Here is a 19,003-nt window from a genome sequence, read left to right as displayed (position 1 = left end):
CCTGTTAGCTCTGAATAAAGTTTTTTATTATATTGTCATTTATATGACTGTAATGCACTAAACTATAACAAGGCACCACAAATTCATATATGTCAAACAATGCTACAAAAATTCTCATATTGTATTGATCAAACATTCAGACCTTCATTGTCCACGACAAAATTCACAACTCAAACCTTTTCTATTATGGAGAAATCAGAGAAAATACTAAACAATAAGTACATTTTTCTTTAATTTAAAGCATTTAAAAGCACATAATATTAAAACAACAACAGCACAACCTAAAGCAAAAAGTAAATATTCACATCACACCTACACCTAAATACAACAAAGACAGATTAACAGCTCAAGCTAAATTTAATTACTGTCATTTTACTCCCTAAATAAGCTTTTTTTAAACTTGACAAGCACCAGTATAAAAGACAGAACTGCGGAAGATAACAGAGTAACTAAAACAGTCCCACTGTCTCTGTGCTGACTGCTGCTTAAAGTAAATCAACATTTTACTGTAAACCTATCATCCAAACAAATTTTAGCTGTTTTTCACTTTCTTTACTGTCCAACGCCCAAATAGTAAATAAGTAATTACTAAGTTTCATTTTGACTTAACAGTGGTGAGTTCATGACCTACTTGACTGTTATCTCTGTGAAAACGTCTGCTGAAATTAACCCAAACACCTGCTTTGATTGGATGTGTGCAGCCAGTAGAGATTAGAGTTAATTATATCATATAATGTATATGAAGAGACATTACTTCTATCAACAAAGCATTTTAGCTGATTTTTCCTTTCACTTTCTCTGGTCCAAAGTCCAAATAATTTATAACAAATTGCTTGCTTACTTACTTTCATCATGACTGAACACATCATGGGTTCGTTCCCTGCTGCAACGTAAGGTATGATAAGGATGTAGTGAGGATGCAACATAACGTAAAACAACTTTAATTTATCAAATATAAATCCTGCCAGGTAATTTATTTTATCCATTTATCATCAGTTGGATTATGCTTCTTGGTGTGTACAAATGAAATATCGGCCTCACTGTTTCAACCCCCTCAGATTGTCTTTCTGTCCTGTTTGTATTTTTAATGTTTGGATTTCTGGGTCTCTTTATTAAAAGTAACATTTAAAGAGAAACCGATGAGCCAGGGTAGCTTTATTTAAATTGTAGTGCATTTAAAAGCACATACTACTAAAACGACATCAGTGCAAATTAAACCAAAAAGCAAATATCAACACCTACACCTAAATACAACAAAGACACCTCTCTGATAATGATCACCTGATCGTGGTGGACGGATTTGAGTGTCCCTGTGACCCTGTGAGCTGTGTTGTCGGGGGCAGTAGACCTTGCTAGGATCTCCCAAGGCAAATTTCTCCCATAAGGTGAGGTTCCGGACTAAAAATGATTCATAGACCTCAATGAAGTGAAACTGCAGGTGTGTGGGAGCCTTGTCCAAGAGAGGGAGACTGGGCCGCACTCCTGGAGGTCATGGGGAAGGACTTTTGAGGGCCTCAGAAAAGTTCTGGAAACATTTAAGAGGACTCAGGAAGGGGAAGCAGGACTTAGTCCAAACTGTTCTCAGCAGGTTTGGAGAACTTCTGACCTTGACTGTGGATATTGAGTGGAAGGAACACTTTAAGGATCTCCTAAACCCACCCAACATGCCCTTTACTGAGGAGACAGAGTTGGGCGACTCAGGGGAAGCCTCACTCATATCCCTACTGGAGGTCTTTGAGGTAGTCAAGAAGCGCATCAGTGGCGAGGCGCTGGGTGTGCTGACAGCTCTGGACATTGTTGAATTGAATTGAATTGAATACCTTTATTGTCATTGCATGACAGTACAATGAAATTCAAGCTTTAAATACCTGTATGCCCAGTGCGCTGTGCGGCCGGGCTGTCATGGCTAGCTGGTCTCTTCAATATTGCATGGAAATCAGGGACAGTGCCTGTGGACTGGCAGACTGGGATGATGGTTACCATTTTCAAAAAAGGGGACTGGAGCATGCAGGGCAACGATCAGGGAATCACATTACTGAGCCAACTGAGCATCTTAGCTGTTTTTTAACTTTCACTTTCTCTGGTCCAAGGTCCAAACACTTTCTGCTTGCATACTTACTTTCATTGTGACTGAACAAGGGTTGGGTTCATTCCCTGCTGGACCACTATTTCTGAGAAACCATGTGCTGCACTTCAGCCTGATCACTGATTTGATTGGCTGAGCGGCAGCCAGTAGAGATAAGAGTTCATTATATGAAGAAACGATGAGTGTGATACATCACCAATTCTTTTCGAAGAGCAACAGAGAACAAAGACCAACATGGCTCGGGGTAAGTACACTTTTGTTGAAAATGTCTTTTTGTCAACCACAGAGCTGAAGTTAGTTTCTGATTAATTTCTTCTTAGGGGGATTTTCCGGTCCAGCTTAAAAGTGGTGTAATACCTGTAGATGCCGTTTTCAGTCATTTTCAAGCCTTTCAAGGGGATTTGACTGATATTTCTCCATTCAGACCACATTAGACCAGGTCCTGATCAAAAACTAGTCAAATCGTGTTATCATATTATGTTAGGCATATTTTTGTATGACAGGGCTACTATCCCTGATCATGATGGATGGTTGGACATTGTAAATGTGGACAACTGTAAAATCTTAAATGTTTCACTGGAGACTGCTGGATAATTAGTGAGGGGCTTGATATCTTTGAGCAGTTTTTTCTGGAAGAGGTCATCAAAAAATGAGTACCTGGTTTGAGTAGTTCACCTAATTACAGAGAATTTGATGAGGAAATCACCCTCCTCATATCTGTATGTTGAATCTGAAGCTACAGCCAGCAGCTGGTTAGTTTAGTTTAGTAGGAATGGAATCAAGGAGAAACAGCTAATCTGGTTTAGTCCAAAGGTAAAACAATCCACCTGCCAAGACCTCTGAAACTCAAGAAATATATCTAATTTAATCTGTACAAAAACAAACTATAAAAATGAAACGCTGTGGTTTTAAGTCACTGTGGCCATCCTAGAAATACATGCACATAACTTGTCATTTTTACATGTAGGATTTTGCTTGTGCAGATTTCTGATACTGAATAATGTGACACAGACATGAACTTTTTACATGACGAAGTTTAAATTAATAGAAACTTTCATTTCCTCTCCAGAGGCTGCGGATGATCTTCAGTACATTAACAATTACAAAAACAAAATTATCAGGGCTTCTAACAAACTTGGAGTGAAGCCTTCTATCGTGGCTGGTATCATCTCCAGAGAGACCCGAGGAGGCAGAGGGGCAGGTCTCACTTCTGATGGCTGGGGAGACAACGGGAACGGCTATGGACTGATGCAGGTCTGTGTTCCACACACAAGTCTCTGTCCAATACACTCTCTGCATCCATGTTTGATAGTAACATCTATTTATTTATGGTTTCTAGGTTGACAAGAACTGGCACACGCCAAGGGGCGAGTGGGACAGCCAGGAACATATTGAGCAAGGAATTGGGATTCTAAAGGACTGCTACAATGAAGTCGCACAGAGATTTCCCAATATGCCCGACAAGATGAAAGGTACAGATCATCCATCTGAAAAGTTTTCTATGTGTCCTTGGGGTGTAAAACCATGTAAAACAATGTTAATAACCTCATCTCACCACATTTTTCTGCACTCTTATTTTCCTCCTGCTTTAGGAGCACTGGCTGCCTACAACATGGGCGCACAAAATATGAACCCCAACAACGTGGATGCTCACACTACTCATGGCAACTATTCCAGTGATGTCTATGCCAGGGCCCAGTACTATGCGAGGAATGGTTATTAACTCGGAGAACTCACCCATTTCTGACTTTCTGATTGATTGATATCTGTGTCCCTTTATATGCTTTATGATTTTATGAATGGAAATTTCTTCAAGTGAATAAATGCATTTCTGCAGCAGAGTAATAACAATGTATGATGTGTTAAGTGTCATTTGCAACGTCTTTCAATGGATCAATAAAGCTATCAGTCCAGTATAAGTAATGAATCATGTCTTTTCACTAAATGACTTGTGTACATTTACACACATTTGGACACACAACATCCTCCAGTATCATTGTGAGCTGATGTAAGAGTTCCTGCATACTGTTCTTTTTATTTCTGTGCCACATGTGAGTTGCCCTGACAAAAATTATGAAAACTATTTTTAAAAATTCATTAGTCCTTAGTATTGGCCAAGCTCCAAAAACACTGAATCCTACAATTGCCATAATGCAGCTGGATAACGTCCTCCAGTATCATTGTGAGCTGCAAGAGTTCCTGTATACTGTTCTTATGTCTGTGCGCAGTGAGAACAAACAGTAAAAAGTTGTGCTTTTTTTCATGTGTGTCTGTTTGCATCAGTGCAAACCAAATAGAAAAGTACATTTCCACAACAATACACCTAAATGCAACAAAGACAGATTAACAGCTCAAGTGAAATTTAAGTAATGGCCCCACCTTATGCCATTAACAAGCTTCTGTTAACTTGATCTGCAGCACAACACCAAAAACACTGAATCCTACAATTCCCATAATGCAGCGGGATAATGTTTTTCATTTAATCATCTCTGCCTCTTTAATGTCCAACTCTTTGAGACTCCTCACCTTCAGTTTGTGGTGCAGAGTTTCTATTAAAAATGAAAAAGTCTCAAACTCAGGCTGAGATAACCCAGATGACATCACCAGGGTTATTTTGTCAGTCTGAAAATATATTCTACACTTTTTTATTGATTGAGTAGTACTCCTCTTAACAAGTAAACTCTACCTAATCTGTAGGTCTGTTAAGTGGCCCTTTTAAAATATTTCAGACAGTATTGAATATTCTCAGACTTCCTGTATTCTCAAGTTATATTGGTGCAATTTGGAAACGCTACATGTCACAAGGATAAGTCTCATTCTGAAATATTGTTTCAGTGTTCAATGTTGTTCTCAGTGTAGATCGCATGACTTAGCTAGTTTGCAGGGTGGGGGGAGGGTTGAGTCTCATTTCAAACAGAATAAATGCCATTATATTGTGAATACCTCAGGATTCTTTTGGAGAAAAACAATAATAAAACACTTAAAAATCAAATAAATAAATAACAACTCATAAAAATTGATGAGTCACAGTGGCTTTTTTTTCATTTTCCAGCAGGGATGTTTCATAAAGTTTCACACATTGAAAAGCCTGTCTTGAATAAAGCCATCAGACTAAACCGAAACTTAGCTGCAGGAAGCTGTGTTATAATTTGTGAAGTGGTGCTGCAACAGATTTCGCTCTCTGGCTGCAAAAATAAACCAACAGGATGACGACTGAGTGGAAAAATACAACACTGAACTACCATTGAACTGCTTGTAAAAAAGTAAACTAGTATCTAATGTGATCAGACTAAAACAAGTCTGCTCATTCATAATCTTATCTATATAGCACTTCAAATACAATTACAAAGTGCTTCACAAATAGCATAAAAAAACATACACATTCATATTCATAGACAAGAAAGAAAGTACACGACCAAGGTCAACGAAATAAAGGCAAACAGAATTTATTGTAAGGCTAACTTAAAGAAATGAGTTGGAACGCTGTTTCAACAATTAGGGTCATCAACTGCAAAAGCATCATCACCTCTGGATTTAAAACAGGAACAGGAATAAATAAAAGGCCTCAATCAGGTGATCAGAGTGGCCCACTGTTAGAATAGGGGCTCAACAACTCTGCAATATGCAGGGGCCATGGAGCACAGATGACATCAATTCAGTGATGAAAACAAGCACATTAAGACAAAACTGTGATGTTTGTGACCACAGTGAAGCATGATTAAATTATATACTGTAGATAGATAGATAGATAGATAGATAGATAGATAGATAGATAGATAGATAGATAGATAGATAGATAGATAGATAGATAGATAGATAGATAGATAGATAGATAGATAGATAGATAGATAGATAGATAGATAGATAGATAGATAGATAGATAGATAGATAGATAGATAGATAGATAGATAGATAGATAGATAGATAGATAGATAGATAGATAGATAGATATACTTTATTGATCCCAAGCTGGGAAATTACAGCATATAATATAATATAGAGAGTAAATGTTTAAAGCAAAAAAACAACAAAACCGCTGAGATAAACAAAGCAGACTTTTATTAGCATGTTGTTAACCCAGCAGAGAGCTCAGACTGACACAGACGAACTCCTCAACCAACTCCTGTTAGCTCTGAATAAAGTTTTTTATTATATTGTCATTTATATGACTGTAATGCACTAAACTATAACAAGGCACCACAAATTCATATATGTCAAACAATGCTACAAAAATTCTCATATTGTATTGATCAAACATTCAGACCTTCATTGTCCACGACAAAATTCACAACTCAAACCTTTTCTATTATGGAGAAATCAGAGAAAATACTAAACAATAAGTACATTTTTCTTTAATTTAAAGCATTTAAAAGCACATAATATTAAAACAACAACAGCACAACCTAAAGCAAAAAGTAAATATTCACATCACACCTACACCTAAATACAACAAAGACAGATTAACAGCTCAAGCTAAATTTAATTACTGTCATTTTACTCCCTAAATAAGCTTTTTTTAAACTTGACAAGCACCAGTATAAAAGACAGAACTGCGGAAGATAACAGAGTAACTAAAACAGTCCCACTGTCTCTGTGCTGACTGCTGCTTAAAGTAAATCAACATTTTACTGTAAACCTATCATCCAAACAAATTTTAGCTGTTTTTCACTTTCTTTACTGTCCAACGCCCAAATAGTAAATAAGTAATTACTAAGTTTCATTTTGACTTAACAGTGGTGAGTTCATGACCTACTTGACTGTTATCTCTGTGAAAACGTCTGCTGAAATTAACCCAAACACCTGCTTTGATTGGATGTGTGCAGCCAGTAGAGATTAGAGTTAATTATATCATATAATGTATATGAAGAGACATTACTTCTATCAACAAAGCATTTTAGCTGATTTTTCCTTTCACTTTCTCTGGTCCAAAGTCCAAATAATTTATAACAAATTGCTTGCTTACTTACTTTCATCATGACTGAACACATCATGGGTTCGTTCCCTGCTGCAACGTAAGGTATGATAAGGATGTAGTGAGGATGCAACATAACGTAAAACAACTTTAATTTATCAAATATAAATCCTGCCAGGTAATTTATTTTATCCATTTATCATCAGTTGGATTATGCTTCTTGGTGTGTACAAATGAAATATCGGCCTCACTGTTTCAACCCCCTCAGATTGTCTTTCTGTACTGTTTGTATTTTTAATGTTTGGATTTCTGGGTCTCTTTATTAAAAGTAACATTTAAAGAGAAACCGATGAGCCAGGGTAGCTTTATTTAAAATGTAGTGCATTTAAAAGCACATACTACTAAAACGACATCAGTCCAAATTAAACCAAAAAGCAAATATCAACACCTACACCTAAATACAACAAAGACACCTCTCTGATAATGATCACCTGATCGTGGTGGACGGATTTGAGTGTCCCTGTGACCCTGTTAGCTGTGTTGTCGGGGGCAGTAGACCTTGCTAGGATCTCCCAAGGCAAATTTCTCCCATAAGGTGAGGTTCCGGACTAAAAATGATTCATAGACCTCAATGAAGTGAAACTGCAGGTGTGTGGGAGCCTTGTCCAAGAGAGGGAGACTGGGCCGCACTCCTGGAGGTCATGGGGAAGGACTTTTGAGGGTTGGCCTCAGAAAAGTTCTGGAAAAATGTAAGAGGATTCAGGAAGGGGAAGCAGGACTTCAGCAGGGTTGGAGAACTGCTGACCTTGACTGTGGATATTGACGGGTGGTGGAAGGAACACTTCCACCTGTCATGGCTAGCTGGTCTCTTCAATATCGCATGGAAATCAGGTACAGTGCCTGTGGACTGGCAGACTGGGATGATGGTTACCATTTTTAAAAAAGGGGACTGGAGCATGCATGTCAACGATCAGGGCATCACATTACGCAGCCAACTGAGCATCTTAGCTGTTTTTTAACTTTCACTTTCTCTGGTCCAAGGTCCAAACACTTTCTGCCTGCATACTTACTTTCATTGTGACTGAACAGGGGTTGGGTTCATTCCCTGCTGGACCACTATTTCTTAGAATCCATGTGCTGCACTTCAACCTGATCACTGATTTGATTGGCTGAGCGGCAGCCAGTAGAGATAAGAGTTCATTATATGAAGAGAGGATGAGTTTGATACATCACCAACACTTTTCGAAGAGCGACAGAGAACAAAGACCAACATGGCTGGGGGTAAGTACACTTTTGTTGAAAATGTCTTTTTGTCAACCACAGCGCTGACGTTAGCTTCTGATTTATAACTTCTTAATGGAAATTTACAGTCCACCTTAAAAGTGCCGTAACACTTGAAAATGCCGTTCTCAGGCATAAACAGCATGTCATTGTGAGCATGCTGACATTAGTATTTAGCTCAAAGAACTCACTATAAACTCTTGATAATTATACTCCCTGTAAAGCAATATTGATACTTACTGGGTTATCCTGGTATATTAAAGAAAAATAGTTTGAAATGAGACACTTTCTGATACTGAATAGCACAGACATGAACTTTTTACATGATGAAATTTAAATGAATATAAACTTGAATTTCCTCTTCAGACTCTTCATACCAAAGGCAGGCCGAGGATGATCTCTCCTACATGAATAAGCACAAAGACAAGATTGTCAGTGCTGCTAACAAACATGGCATTAAGCCATCTATCGTGGCTGGCATCATTTCCAGAGAGACCCGCGCAGGCAGAGGGGCAGGTCTCAGTTCTGATGGCTGGGGAGACAATGGGAACGGCTATGGACTGATGCAGGTCTGTGTTCCACACACAAGTCTCTGTCCAACACACTCTCTGCATCCACCTCCCTAATAGTAATGTCTTTTATTTTTATGCTTCCTAGGTTGACAAGCGCTGGCACAATCCGAGGGGTCAATGGGACAGCGAGGAACATATCGTACAAGGAGTTCAGGTTCTAAAGGGATGCCAATCAGATGTCGAAAGAAAATTTCCTCATATGTCCCACGACCAGAAGATGAAAGGTACAGATCATCCGTCTGAAGAGTTGTCTGTTTTTCTTTGGGGTGTAAAACAATGTTCTCTATCTTTGCAGTGTGAGTTGGGTTTTCTTTAAAGAATAAATCTGCAAAGCAATTACTCGAAGTTGTGAAAGATAATTTTTGTAGAATTTGTATGTCATTACAGCATTATTCAAATTAGTCGGACAGGACACCTTTTTTTGTGTGAAAATAAATAATGAAGACAAACCTGGTGAGAGATGGTTCAGTACACTATGTGTTGCCTTCAGTTATTTTTGGTTCTGCCATTAAGGGCACCAAAGTCAGAAATGTTCAAATTCTTCCTATAAATGGCATTAAAGGGGCCATATCATGTAGTTTTCCAGATCCATATTTTTAATCTAGGGCTCTACCAGAATATATTTGTATGATATACAGTAAACAAAATCAAAACAAAAAGTCAAACCTTATTGATCTATATGGACATTTTATGCAGCACCTCAGTTCACAAAAGGTAGAACATAAAGTAAATGAAGCATTCAAAGCAGTCAGAAGCCCTGACGTTTGACTTGTAGGGATCATCTATTCATACCTTCATCTCAAGTTTTGAAACTTTGACCATGTTTAACAGTTAAAATTACAAAGCATGATACTTTAAATTCATAATGTGTTTTGAACAGATGCCAACTCATTATTCAGTTATCAATCCCGCTGAAGAATAATAAACTGACAAAATAACCTCATCTCACCACATTTTTCTGCACTCTTCAAATTATTTTCCTCCTGCTTTAGGAGCGCTGGCAGCCTACAACATGGGCGCACAAAATATGAACCCCAACAACGTGGACGCTCACACTACCGGAGGCGACTATTCCCGTGATGTCTCTGCCAGGGCCCAGTACTATGAGAGGAATGGGTTTTAACTCTGAGAGCTCGCCCATTTCTGAATGTATTAAATTTGAATAGCAAATAAAAGCATGATTTAAATCTGATTGATTGATATCTGTGTCACTTTATATGCTTTATAATTTTATGAATGGAAACTTCCTAAAGTGAATAAATGCATTTCTACAGCAGAGTAACTACAATGTATGATGTGTTTATTGTCATTTGCAGCATCTACCAGTGCATCAATAAAGCTATCAGTCCAGCATATATAATCCTGAATCATGTCCTTTCACTAAATGACACGTGTACATTTACACACATGTAGACACACAACATCCTCCAGTATCATTGTGAGCTGTAAGAGTTCCTGCATACTGTTCTTATGTCTGTGCGCTGTGAGAACAAACAGTAAAAAGTTGTGCTTTTTTTCATGTGTGTCTGTTTGCATCAGTGCAAACTAAATAGAAAAGTACATTTCCACAATACCCCTAAATGCAACAAAGACAGATTAACAGCTCAAGTGAAATTGTATTAATGGCGCCACCTTATGCCATTAACAAGCTTCTGTTAACTTGATCTGCAGCACAACACCAATATAAAAGACTGATCTGCTGCTTAAAGTAAGTCAACATTTTACTGTAAACATCTTGTAACTCTTGGAAATTTCCTATCATTCAAACATTTTAGCTGTTTTTTTACTTTTATTTCTTTCCTGTCCAAATCCCAAATAAATCAACTTCCTGAGTGACTTCCTTTCATTTTGCCAAACAGCGGAACAAGGGGTGGGTTCACTGCTAGACCATTATCTCTGATAAAACATGTGCTCCACTGACTGGCTGTACTGCAGCCAGTGGAGATAAGAGTTCATTATATGAGGAGACGAGCAGTCTGATGCCTCACGGAAACTTCTAGAAGCCACTATGTGGTCCTGGGTAAGTACACTTTTGTTTTATGAAAATGTCTCTTTGTTCACCACAGGCTGTACGACAGTATTTGTGGAGGAAGTATTCAAATCCTTAAAAAGAAGGAAATAAAAGTTTATACACAGCTCAGTGGTTCCCAACCTAGAGGTTGGGCTCCCTCTAAGGGTCATTGAGGGGTCATGAGTTGATAATTGTATTGCTCTGGTAAATTCAGAGAGTGAAAGTTCATCTAAATACTTTTACATGATTTTCTTGCATTTTGTATTTGAACTGTTCTGACTTTTATATGTTTTGTGTGTTCTGTGTTTGGTGTAGTCAAGCTATCCCTATGGAGACATTCGTGAGGTTGACACAACTGGTGCACCAGAGGAAACGGCAGATGCTAGTATAAAAAAAACCCAGTGGTGAGTGACACCAAACACCATCCTGATCATGATAAATTTGATTGTAAATATGGACAACAATAAAATCTTAAAGGTAGCTTATGAATAAGCCAGGAAGGAAATGTGTGAGGAGCGGTCAGGAGGAGAGGAGTGCCGAATTGGTGAGAAGAGGACAAGTGAAAGTCTGGATTTGGGGAGTCAGGAAGAGAAGAAAGGGAGGAGTGAAAGAGAAATTGAGGACAAGAATGAAGAGGAGAATAGGGAATGAAATGTGAAAACTGTGAAAATGAAAATGAAAATGTGCTGAGAAGAAAGAAGTGAGGAACAGATGAGTAAATCTGCCAGGAGCAGATGTAAGAGAATAAAATATTTGTAACATCTTAAGTTTATGATCAGAACTCTTACTTTTTTGTTTTACATTCTTTTTTCTTTCATTGGAGGACATTAAATGAGTGTAGTTGTGAGAGTGACAGAAGTTAAAATGAAAGAGGAAAGGAGAACAGAGTGACCAGATGTAGATCAGATAAAGTAAGATAATAATATATGCTCATGATGTGTATCCTACTGCACTGTTCCCTGAAGAAATCTAATATAATTTGAGTAAATGGTCTTCTGTTGGCCTTATATTCAATTTAGAGCACTGGAGATCACATTAACTTGAGGATTATTGAAGATCTTTGATTTGTAATTAGAGCAGCTCAGATTATAATGACATGAACTCATATGTAGCAGATTTGCCTGCTAAAATTCATTCTGTGAACTCTACTCCAGCATAATATAACAGAATAGGTTTCAATTTTAGTAATGCTGTTTAAGCCAATTTACATACAGCATACAGTTTTTGCCTCTTTTTAGGTGGCAGGGGAGAAAATTATTCATCTTCAACATTTGCTGTGTCATGGTTTCAAAGTGATGACACTTAGAAAACAATTACATACAAAATTGGATAAAGGCTCTACAGGAAGATTTCCTGGGTAACTATCATGTTTTTCCCAAATGATGTGCAGATTCTTAAGCATTTTATTATTTCAAATTTCTTAAAAAAATAATGCATCCCCCCAGACCCCTGTAGGTTTGGGCTAAGCTCTGAATGTCTACAATGTGGATCAAAAGACAAAATAAAGATTTATGAACTTCTGCAAATGGCTGTTATTAGCAGCATATTGGACTAAATTAACAAAAGAGTTTTTTAGGAAATGTCCTTACTCACGTAATTACAGAGAGTTTGATGAGAAAATCACCCTCCTCATGTCTGTATGATGAATCTGCTGGTTCGTTCAGTAGGTCTGGAGTCAGGGGGAAACAGCTAGTCTAGTTTAGTCCAAATGTAACAAAATCCACCTGCCAGGATCTCTAAAACTCATGAATGATATCTAATTTAATCTGTACAAAAATAAAGTATAAAAATGATACACTGCAGAGGGGCAGGTCTCACTTCTGATGGCTGGGGCTGGGGAGACCACGGGTAGGCCTTTGGACTGATGTAGGTCTCTGTCCAACACACTCTCTGCATCCACATTTGATAGTAACATCTATTTATTTATGGTTTCTAGGTTGACAAGTGCTGGCACACGACAAGGGGTCAGTGGGACAGCCAGGAACATATTGAGCAAGGAGTTGAGATTCTAGTTGGCTGCTACACTGATGTTGAGAAAACATTTAGTCATTGGAACAAGAACCAGAAGCTGAAAGGTACAGGTCATCTATCTGAAGAGTTGTCTGTGTGTCTTTGAGGTGTAAAACAATGTTGCCTATTGTTGCATTGTGAGTTGGTGGTATCAGTGTAAAATGTACGATATTAAAACATATATAAGGTTTTTTACAAAGTAACGTTTTCACAAATAAATCTGCAAAGCAATTACTTTTGAAGTCCTGAAACACAAATCCAGCAGTATTATTAAAATACTTTAAGACACAATAAATGATACTGAGCCTCACTAGATGTAAGCAAACAACTATTTGCGATGTAAAGATAAAGTGGTGTAATGGCACCCTGAGCAGTAAATGAAGTCACACTCTGTTATGGTTGCCGGTCTAGCCGCACCAGCACTGCCTAGTTTGACAGTGTGATCTGCATTTTTGTTCGGACTCTGCTTTCTTTATTCTTTCTATGTTTTCAACTTTATTGAGTAAATGACCCACAGATGTGTTTTGGTTTGAGGTGTTGGTGCTAAAGTGTGACATCTAGTGGATTAATGTTGTGTATTGCAACTTTAATTGAATAAATTAAACTGTGTTGAATGTTCATGTGATTATAGCATTATTCAAATTATTTGGACAGGACAACTTTTTCTGTAGATACCCCATTGACTAATGTTGCCCATTGTTGCATTACATCAATGTCGCTGCCTGTAAACAAATACAACTAAACAAGAGAGAAGCATTTTTTCTGGATAAAAAGCACTATAATGTTTACATTTCTCAACCAACGTCAAAGAGCTGAGTTTTTTTTAAGAGTTTTTGATTCATGTGCAGTATAAAAAAAGTTTAGATTTTTTTTCTCTCCACCCTTCAACTTGTTTTTTTCCTGCTTTATGAGCGCTGGCTGCCTACAACATGGGTACTGAAAAAATGGCCTCCTCCTACAAGAACGTGGATACTCACACTACCGAGAAGGACTACTCTAATGATGTCAGTGCCAGGGCCCAGTACTATGAGGAGCATTATAAAGAATTGTTTAACCTCTGATAGCTCCTCCACATCTGAGTTGAAGTTACATTTAACCAGCTAAAATCAAAGCAAAGGCAAACTCAAAATCCAGAATCTTAAAAATATGTTACAATATCTTGTGATCGTCTTCTCATCTGTATGGCAGATTACACATTTGTGTGTTTGTTACCGTCTTGCACAGGTTTGAATCAAATCCATAATGCCTTCAATATTCTTTAAGAATTAGTTGATCCATACTTCTTTAGAGACAACTGATCATCACAGATTTCCAAGAAAAACATATTAAAGTAGCTATAAGTGATTGATTGTCACCCATTTGTTGTTGTTTTTTCTCAGTGTCTAACAAAGTCATATCAAACATATAAGAGGTTTAAATAATTGTAATTATTAAAAATGTGTAAATGTCACTTAATTCAAGCTAAATCAATTTTAATGACTTTTCTCCTGCCGATAACTGTCCAAGTTTTCAGCATGTCTGAAATCTGATTGATATCTGTGTCACTTTATATGCTTTATAATTTTATGAGTGGCATTTTCTTAAAGTGAATAAATGTATTTCTGCAGCAGAGTAACTACAATATATGTGTTAATTGTCATTTGCAGCATCTATCAATGCATCAATAAAGCTATCAGTCCAGTATAAGTAATCCTGAATCATGTCTTTTCACTAAATGAAGTGTGTACATTTACACACATGTAGACACACAACATCCTCCAGTATCATTGTGAGCTGATGTAAGGGTTCCTGCATACTGTTCTTTTTAAGTCTGTGCCACATGTGAGTTGTCCTGACAAAATGTATTAACACATTTTTTTAATTTAATCATTTGTGACTTTTAGTCCTTAGTATTGATCAAGCTCCAAAAACACTAAATTCTATAATTCCCATAATCCAGCGAGATATTGCCTTTCATTCAATCCTCTCTGCCTCCTAAATGTCCACCTCTTTGAGACTTATCAGCTTCAGTTGGTGATGCAGAGTTTCTGTTAAAAAATGAAAAAGTCTCAAACTCAGGCTGAGATAACCCAGATGACATCACTGCGGTTATTTTCTCAGAGTTTTAAAATATATTTTACACATTTTTATGAGCTAGTACTTCTCTTAACTAGAAAACTCTACTTCATCTGTAGGTCTGTGGAGTGGCCTTTTAAAATAATTCAGACAGTATTGAATATTCTCAGTATTCCAGTTTCCTCAAGTTTCATTCATTATTTTAGTTTTCTGTTGAAATATTCTGTATACAATAAATATACATGACTTATTGATTTTTATTATTGTGCCATGCATTTACAAATGCCCAACTTGCATGGGCTCACAAGACACCTTGAAACAAAAAAGGCACGATCCTCCATCGCACATGATTTATATATTTTTTTCCAGGTGTCAGAAACTAAATTTTCCAACTTAAAGACTAAGAAATTCGACCGCTATTCCGTCTTTTCTTCATCAGGGCTCCACAATATTCCTGAATTTTGGTCATACATTTCACTTCATATGGGTGTTCTTATTCTTATAATTCATTATTCCTAAAATTTTCATCATTCATTAACATTCATTGTGTTGCTTTAATATTTTGATACATTGGATCCTTTTTTCACACCTCAGCTTGTAATTTCCAGTTTTGTCCACAACAGGGTGCACTATTCATTCAATGTTAGCTTTTAACCCATAGACAGATGACTTCAGGTCTTACCACACAAAGGGGAAAAACTTTGCATGAGAAAATGACAACGCCCTCCATAACAACCCGTTTCAGATCTGACATATCAAACTTCAGTCACTGTGTTTTAAATAATTCTTGAAATAACATTGAAAAAATAATGGTCTGACCAGTTGGAGCGTTATCCTAGATGCATATAATCATTTTGTGAGGGTCACCCTCAGAAATACATCTTTCACTTGATTTTATTGTTCATCTGTCACAGATGCCATTCGGCCATCATCAGGACGTTCTGTGACAGTTGTTGAATCAAGTGAACGATACATTTCTGAGTGCAACCATCTTTTCACACAAGCAAACATTTTGGGAAAGGTATCCAGATTATGTGCTTTTGGGTATCTCAGTTGTCTAAAATAACTCTAAGGCTTCTAACAACAATACTGAAGGTAAAATCTGTTCAACACAGCATGGCTGATGTGCTCAAACACGTCAAGATAAACCTTCATGCAGACCTCATACAGTAGTCCTGTCCTCACTTCCTGCTACGGCCTCTGCACTTTTCCCTATCATTGAAATTTACCACAACTACCTGCATGACATGACTTAACATGACTGCTCTGCTTTTACTTCTAGTTGGGAAATTACACAACAGCAGATTGTGCAGTTTTTAACTATGTCAAGTTACTTCAGACACTTTTTTCTGGTGTAGTGTAGAGAGTATTACAGTATCTACACTGGTGGTGGTGGTGTGTGTGTGTGCTATGCTGAAATAATAGACTATGATCATCTTACATTAAGGCCATTATTAGGTGTGTGGGACAGTTTCCCTGACGTGAAGCGAGCAGTAGGAAGCTGCATTATAATATAGTGGTGCAACAACAGATTGTGCCCTGTGGCTGCAAAAATGAACTAACAGGATAACGACTGAATGCAAAAAAACAGACAGACAGCTCTGGAGAGATATTTTACCACCTGTCAAGGTGAAATAAGTTTTCAATGCATGCATGTAAAACCAAAAAATAAAAGCAGATAGTTATTCACTGAATTTGCAAAAAACTACAGATGTTTTTCTTTGAATTTATTATATATATTTTCTTAATATTTAGTGATAGAGCTTGGAGTGTGATTTGTAAGTTTCAAGTTTATTGTAATGCGTGTTTCAGGGAGATATACCTTTAATGTACAAGTATGCTAGCACTCACACAAGATACCAGACAGAGTTGGACCAGATGAGGCTGAAGACTATTGAGGCAGTTTGTTGAGGGCAGTGATGACTGCGGCTGAATTCAGGTTATTTCTCATCAGACTTCTGTATGTGCAGCTGTATCTGCTATTCTGTTACGTCTCTGAGACAGGCAACTGCACCAGAAGCACCGATCTAGAGATTGTGCTGCTGTTTTATTTTCTTACTTTCAGTGAAAACCAGTCATAAATAGTAGAATTCACATAATTAGTCATGCCAACAGTGTGTGTGTGTGTGTGTGTGTGTGTGTGTGTGCGTGTGCGTGTGCGTGTGTGTGTGTGTGCCTGTGTGTGTGTGTGTGTGTGTGTGTGTGTTTGTATGTGTGTGTGTGTGTGTGTGTGTGTGTGTGTGTGTGTGTGTGTGTGTGTGTGTGTGTGTGTGTGTGTGTGTGTGTGTGTGTGTGTGTGTGTGTGTGTGTGTGTGTGTGTGTGTGTGCATCCTTGCTGTATTTCATTCATGCGGCGACATGCTGCACCTACATCTTTATCTCATCTTTGATGTGTGACAGACTCCAAACAACAGGAGGACCGGGGCTCGGGGTAATGACAGGGTTTGAAAAGAAACTTTACACCACAGCAAAAACACTACAATAGACCCCGCCTCCATCTACCTCCTCCTTCTCTCTTTCTGGTAATCTTTTCCTCTTTCTCCTTCTTTCTCTGACCATATATGGTAGGAAACTAAACTAAAAGCTCATTGGTGGATAGTGCAGGTAGATGTTTCCTCTTGTGGTCATGTCTTTTTTTCTTCATTTTACATTTTGCTTTTAAGTAAATATGATTTAATCTTGTTTTTAAAGCAATACAGTAGTACACTAATACAGAGCATAATACTAAGACACTGTGAGAGGCTGGACCACACTATATTTTATATGTCTGACCTGACACTAAACCTATTGCCCTGACTATAAAACCATTAAAACAAAACGTAATAAGTATGTGAACATACTCCATCTAGCAGTCTCAGGTGTTGGTTTACCCTCTTTACATTTGTTTCCTCACTCTACAGCCAGTTATGTTTTTTGTTTCATATTTCAAGCTGGGACACATCAGCAGTGCCACACCCCTGCTCCTGTTGCAGGTACAGACAAGGCTGTGCATTCCTGCACACACACACACACACACACACACGCACACACACACACACACACACACACACACACACACACACACACACACACACACACACACACACACACACACACACACACACAGATTATATATTGTATGTAAATCATATAACAGAGTAGAGTGACTTATGGAGGTTTTTATTAAGTTTTAAAATCTTGGTATAGCACAATTTAAATGTATTAATATCTGAAAGTAAAAATATGAAAATAATATATATGTTATGTGCACATATTTATTAGAACAGTGCTGAAACTCTTGGATATTTTCATTACACACTAATTTGCTTAATTGTTTAGTCTTTATAATTTGAGAAAATACTGAAAAATCCCCCATTTATTTTTATTTTCAGATTTCAAGGTAGCATTTTCATAATGCTTGCTCTGTCTCTGTCAAAACCCCCAAACCCCAAAATATTTTATTGAAAATTATGTATAAAACAGAGAAAAGCCGTATATTCTCACATTTAATAGGCTGGAAAAAAGGTTTGCCACATTTACTTCATAAATGACAAAAAAGTTGAATTGATTATATATACACTTACAGTCATACACACACAATATCACACCTATGCACCTAATAGTACACAGTCATATACAATACAGTGCATACACAACATGTACAGTCTGTTTGAGCTGTTTCTGTTTGTTCTATGATATGATTGTTTAAAACAAACGGATCAATTAAACTGTATGATCCCTGTACAATAAACTTTATGTAATAAAAACATCTCAATTGAATTCAACTCTGAATACATCTCAACATACAAATAGAAGATGATAGTAGATTTCATTCTCATTTATTATTATTGACAGTCAATCCGACCAATAAAGTCAGCTTTATAGGTCACGTATATGTCTTCCTATTCACTCCTTACATGATGCCTTCAACACACCATCTAAAGATATAAGACTGTTTCCGGTTAACTTATGTTTTAGGACATATTCATCTAATCAACATATTGATCACAAATGAGCACCATATACATTATCATATTATTGTGCCATTTCATTTTTACAGTGACTCAATAGGTTTTAAAAACAAACAAACATTCAAA

General features: G+C 37.3%; 2 protein-coding genes across 2 annotated transcripts; both read left to right on the top strand.

Moving 5' to 3' along the window:
• The first annotated feature begins 2,244 nt into the window (after positions 1–2,244).
• LOC133997137 (lysozyme g-like) lies at positions 2,245–4,024 on the top strand. The gene is made up of 4 exons (XM_062436670.1): positions 2,245–2,330; positions 3,156–3,340; positions 3,426–3,558; positions 3,679–4,024. The coding sequence occupies exons 1-4, from the start codon at positions 2,321–2,323 to the stop codon at positions 3,807–3,809; spliced, it is 459 nt and encodes a 152-aa protein (XP_062292654.1). The 5' UTR covers positions 2,245–2,320; the 3' UTR covers positions 3,810–4,024.
• A 4,245-nt stretch (positions 4,025–8,269) lies between these two features.
• LOC133985835 (lysozyme g-like) lies at positions 8,270–14,512 on the top strand. Its single transcript, XM_062425559.1, is given in 7 exon segments — positions 8,270–8,279; positions 8,646–8,848; positions 8,937–9,075; positions 9,844–9,967; positions 12,666–12,732; positions 12,799–12,937; positions 13,785–14,512. Coding segments are annotated over 7 exon segments (831 nt in total). The 3' UTR covers positions 13,934–14,512.
• Positions 14,513–19,003: the final 4,491 nt, after the last annotated feature.

Source organism: Scomber scombrus, chromosome 2, assembly GCF_963691925.1.
Source record: "Scomber scombrus chromosome 2, fScoSco1.1, whole genome shotgun sequence".
Taxonomy (NCBI): Eukaryota; Metazoa; Chordata; class Actinopteri; order Scombriformes; family Scombridae; genus Scomber; species Scomber scombrus.
Note: the sequence above shows the minus strand (reverse complement) of the source record. Positions and strands in the feature narration are given on the sequence as shown.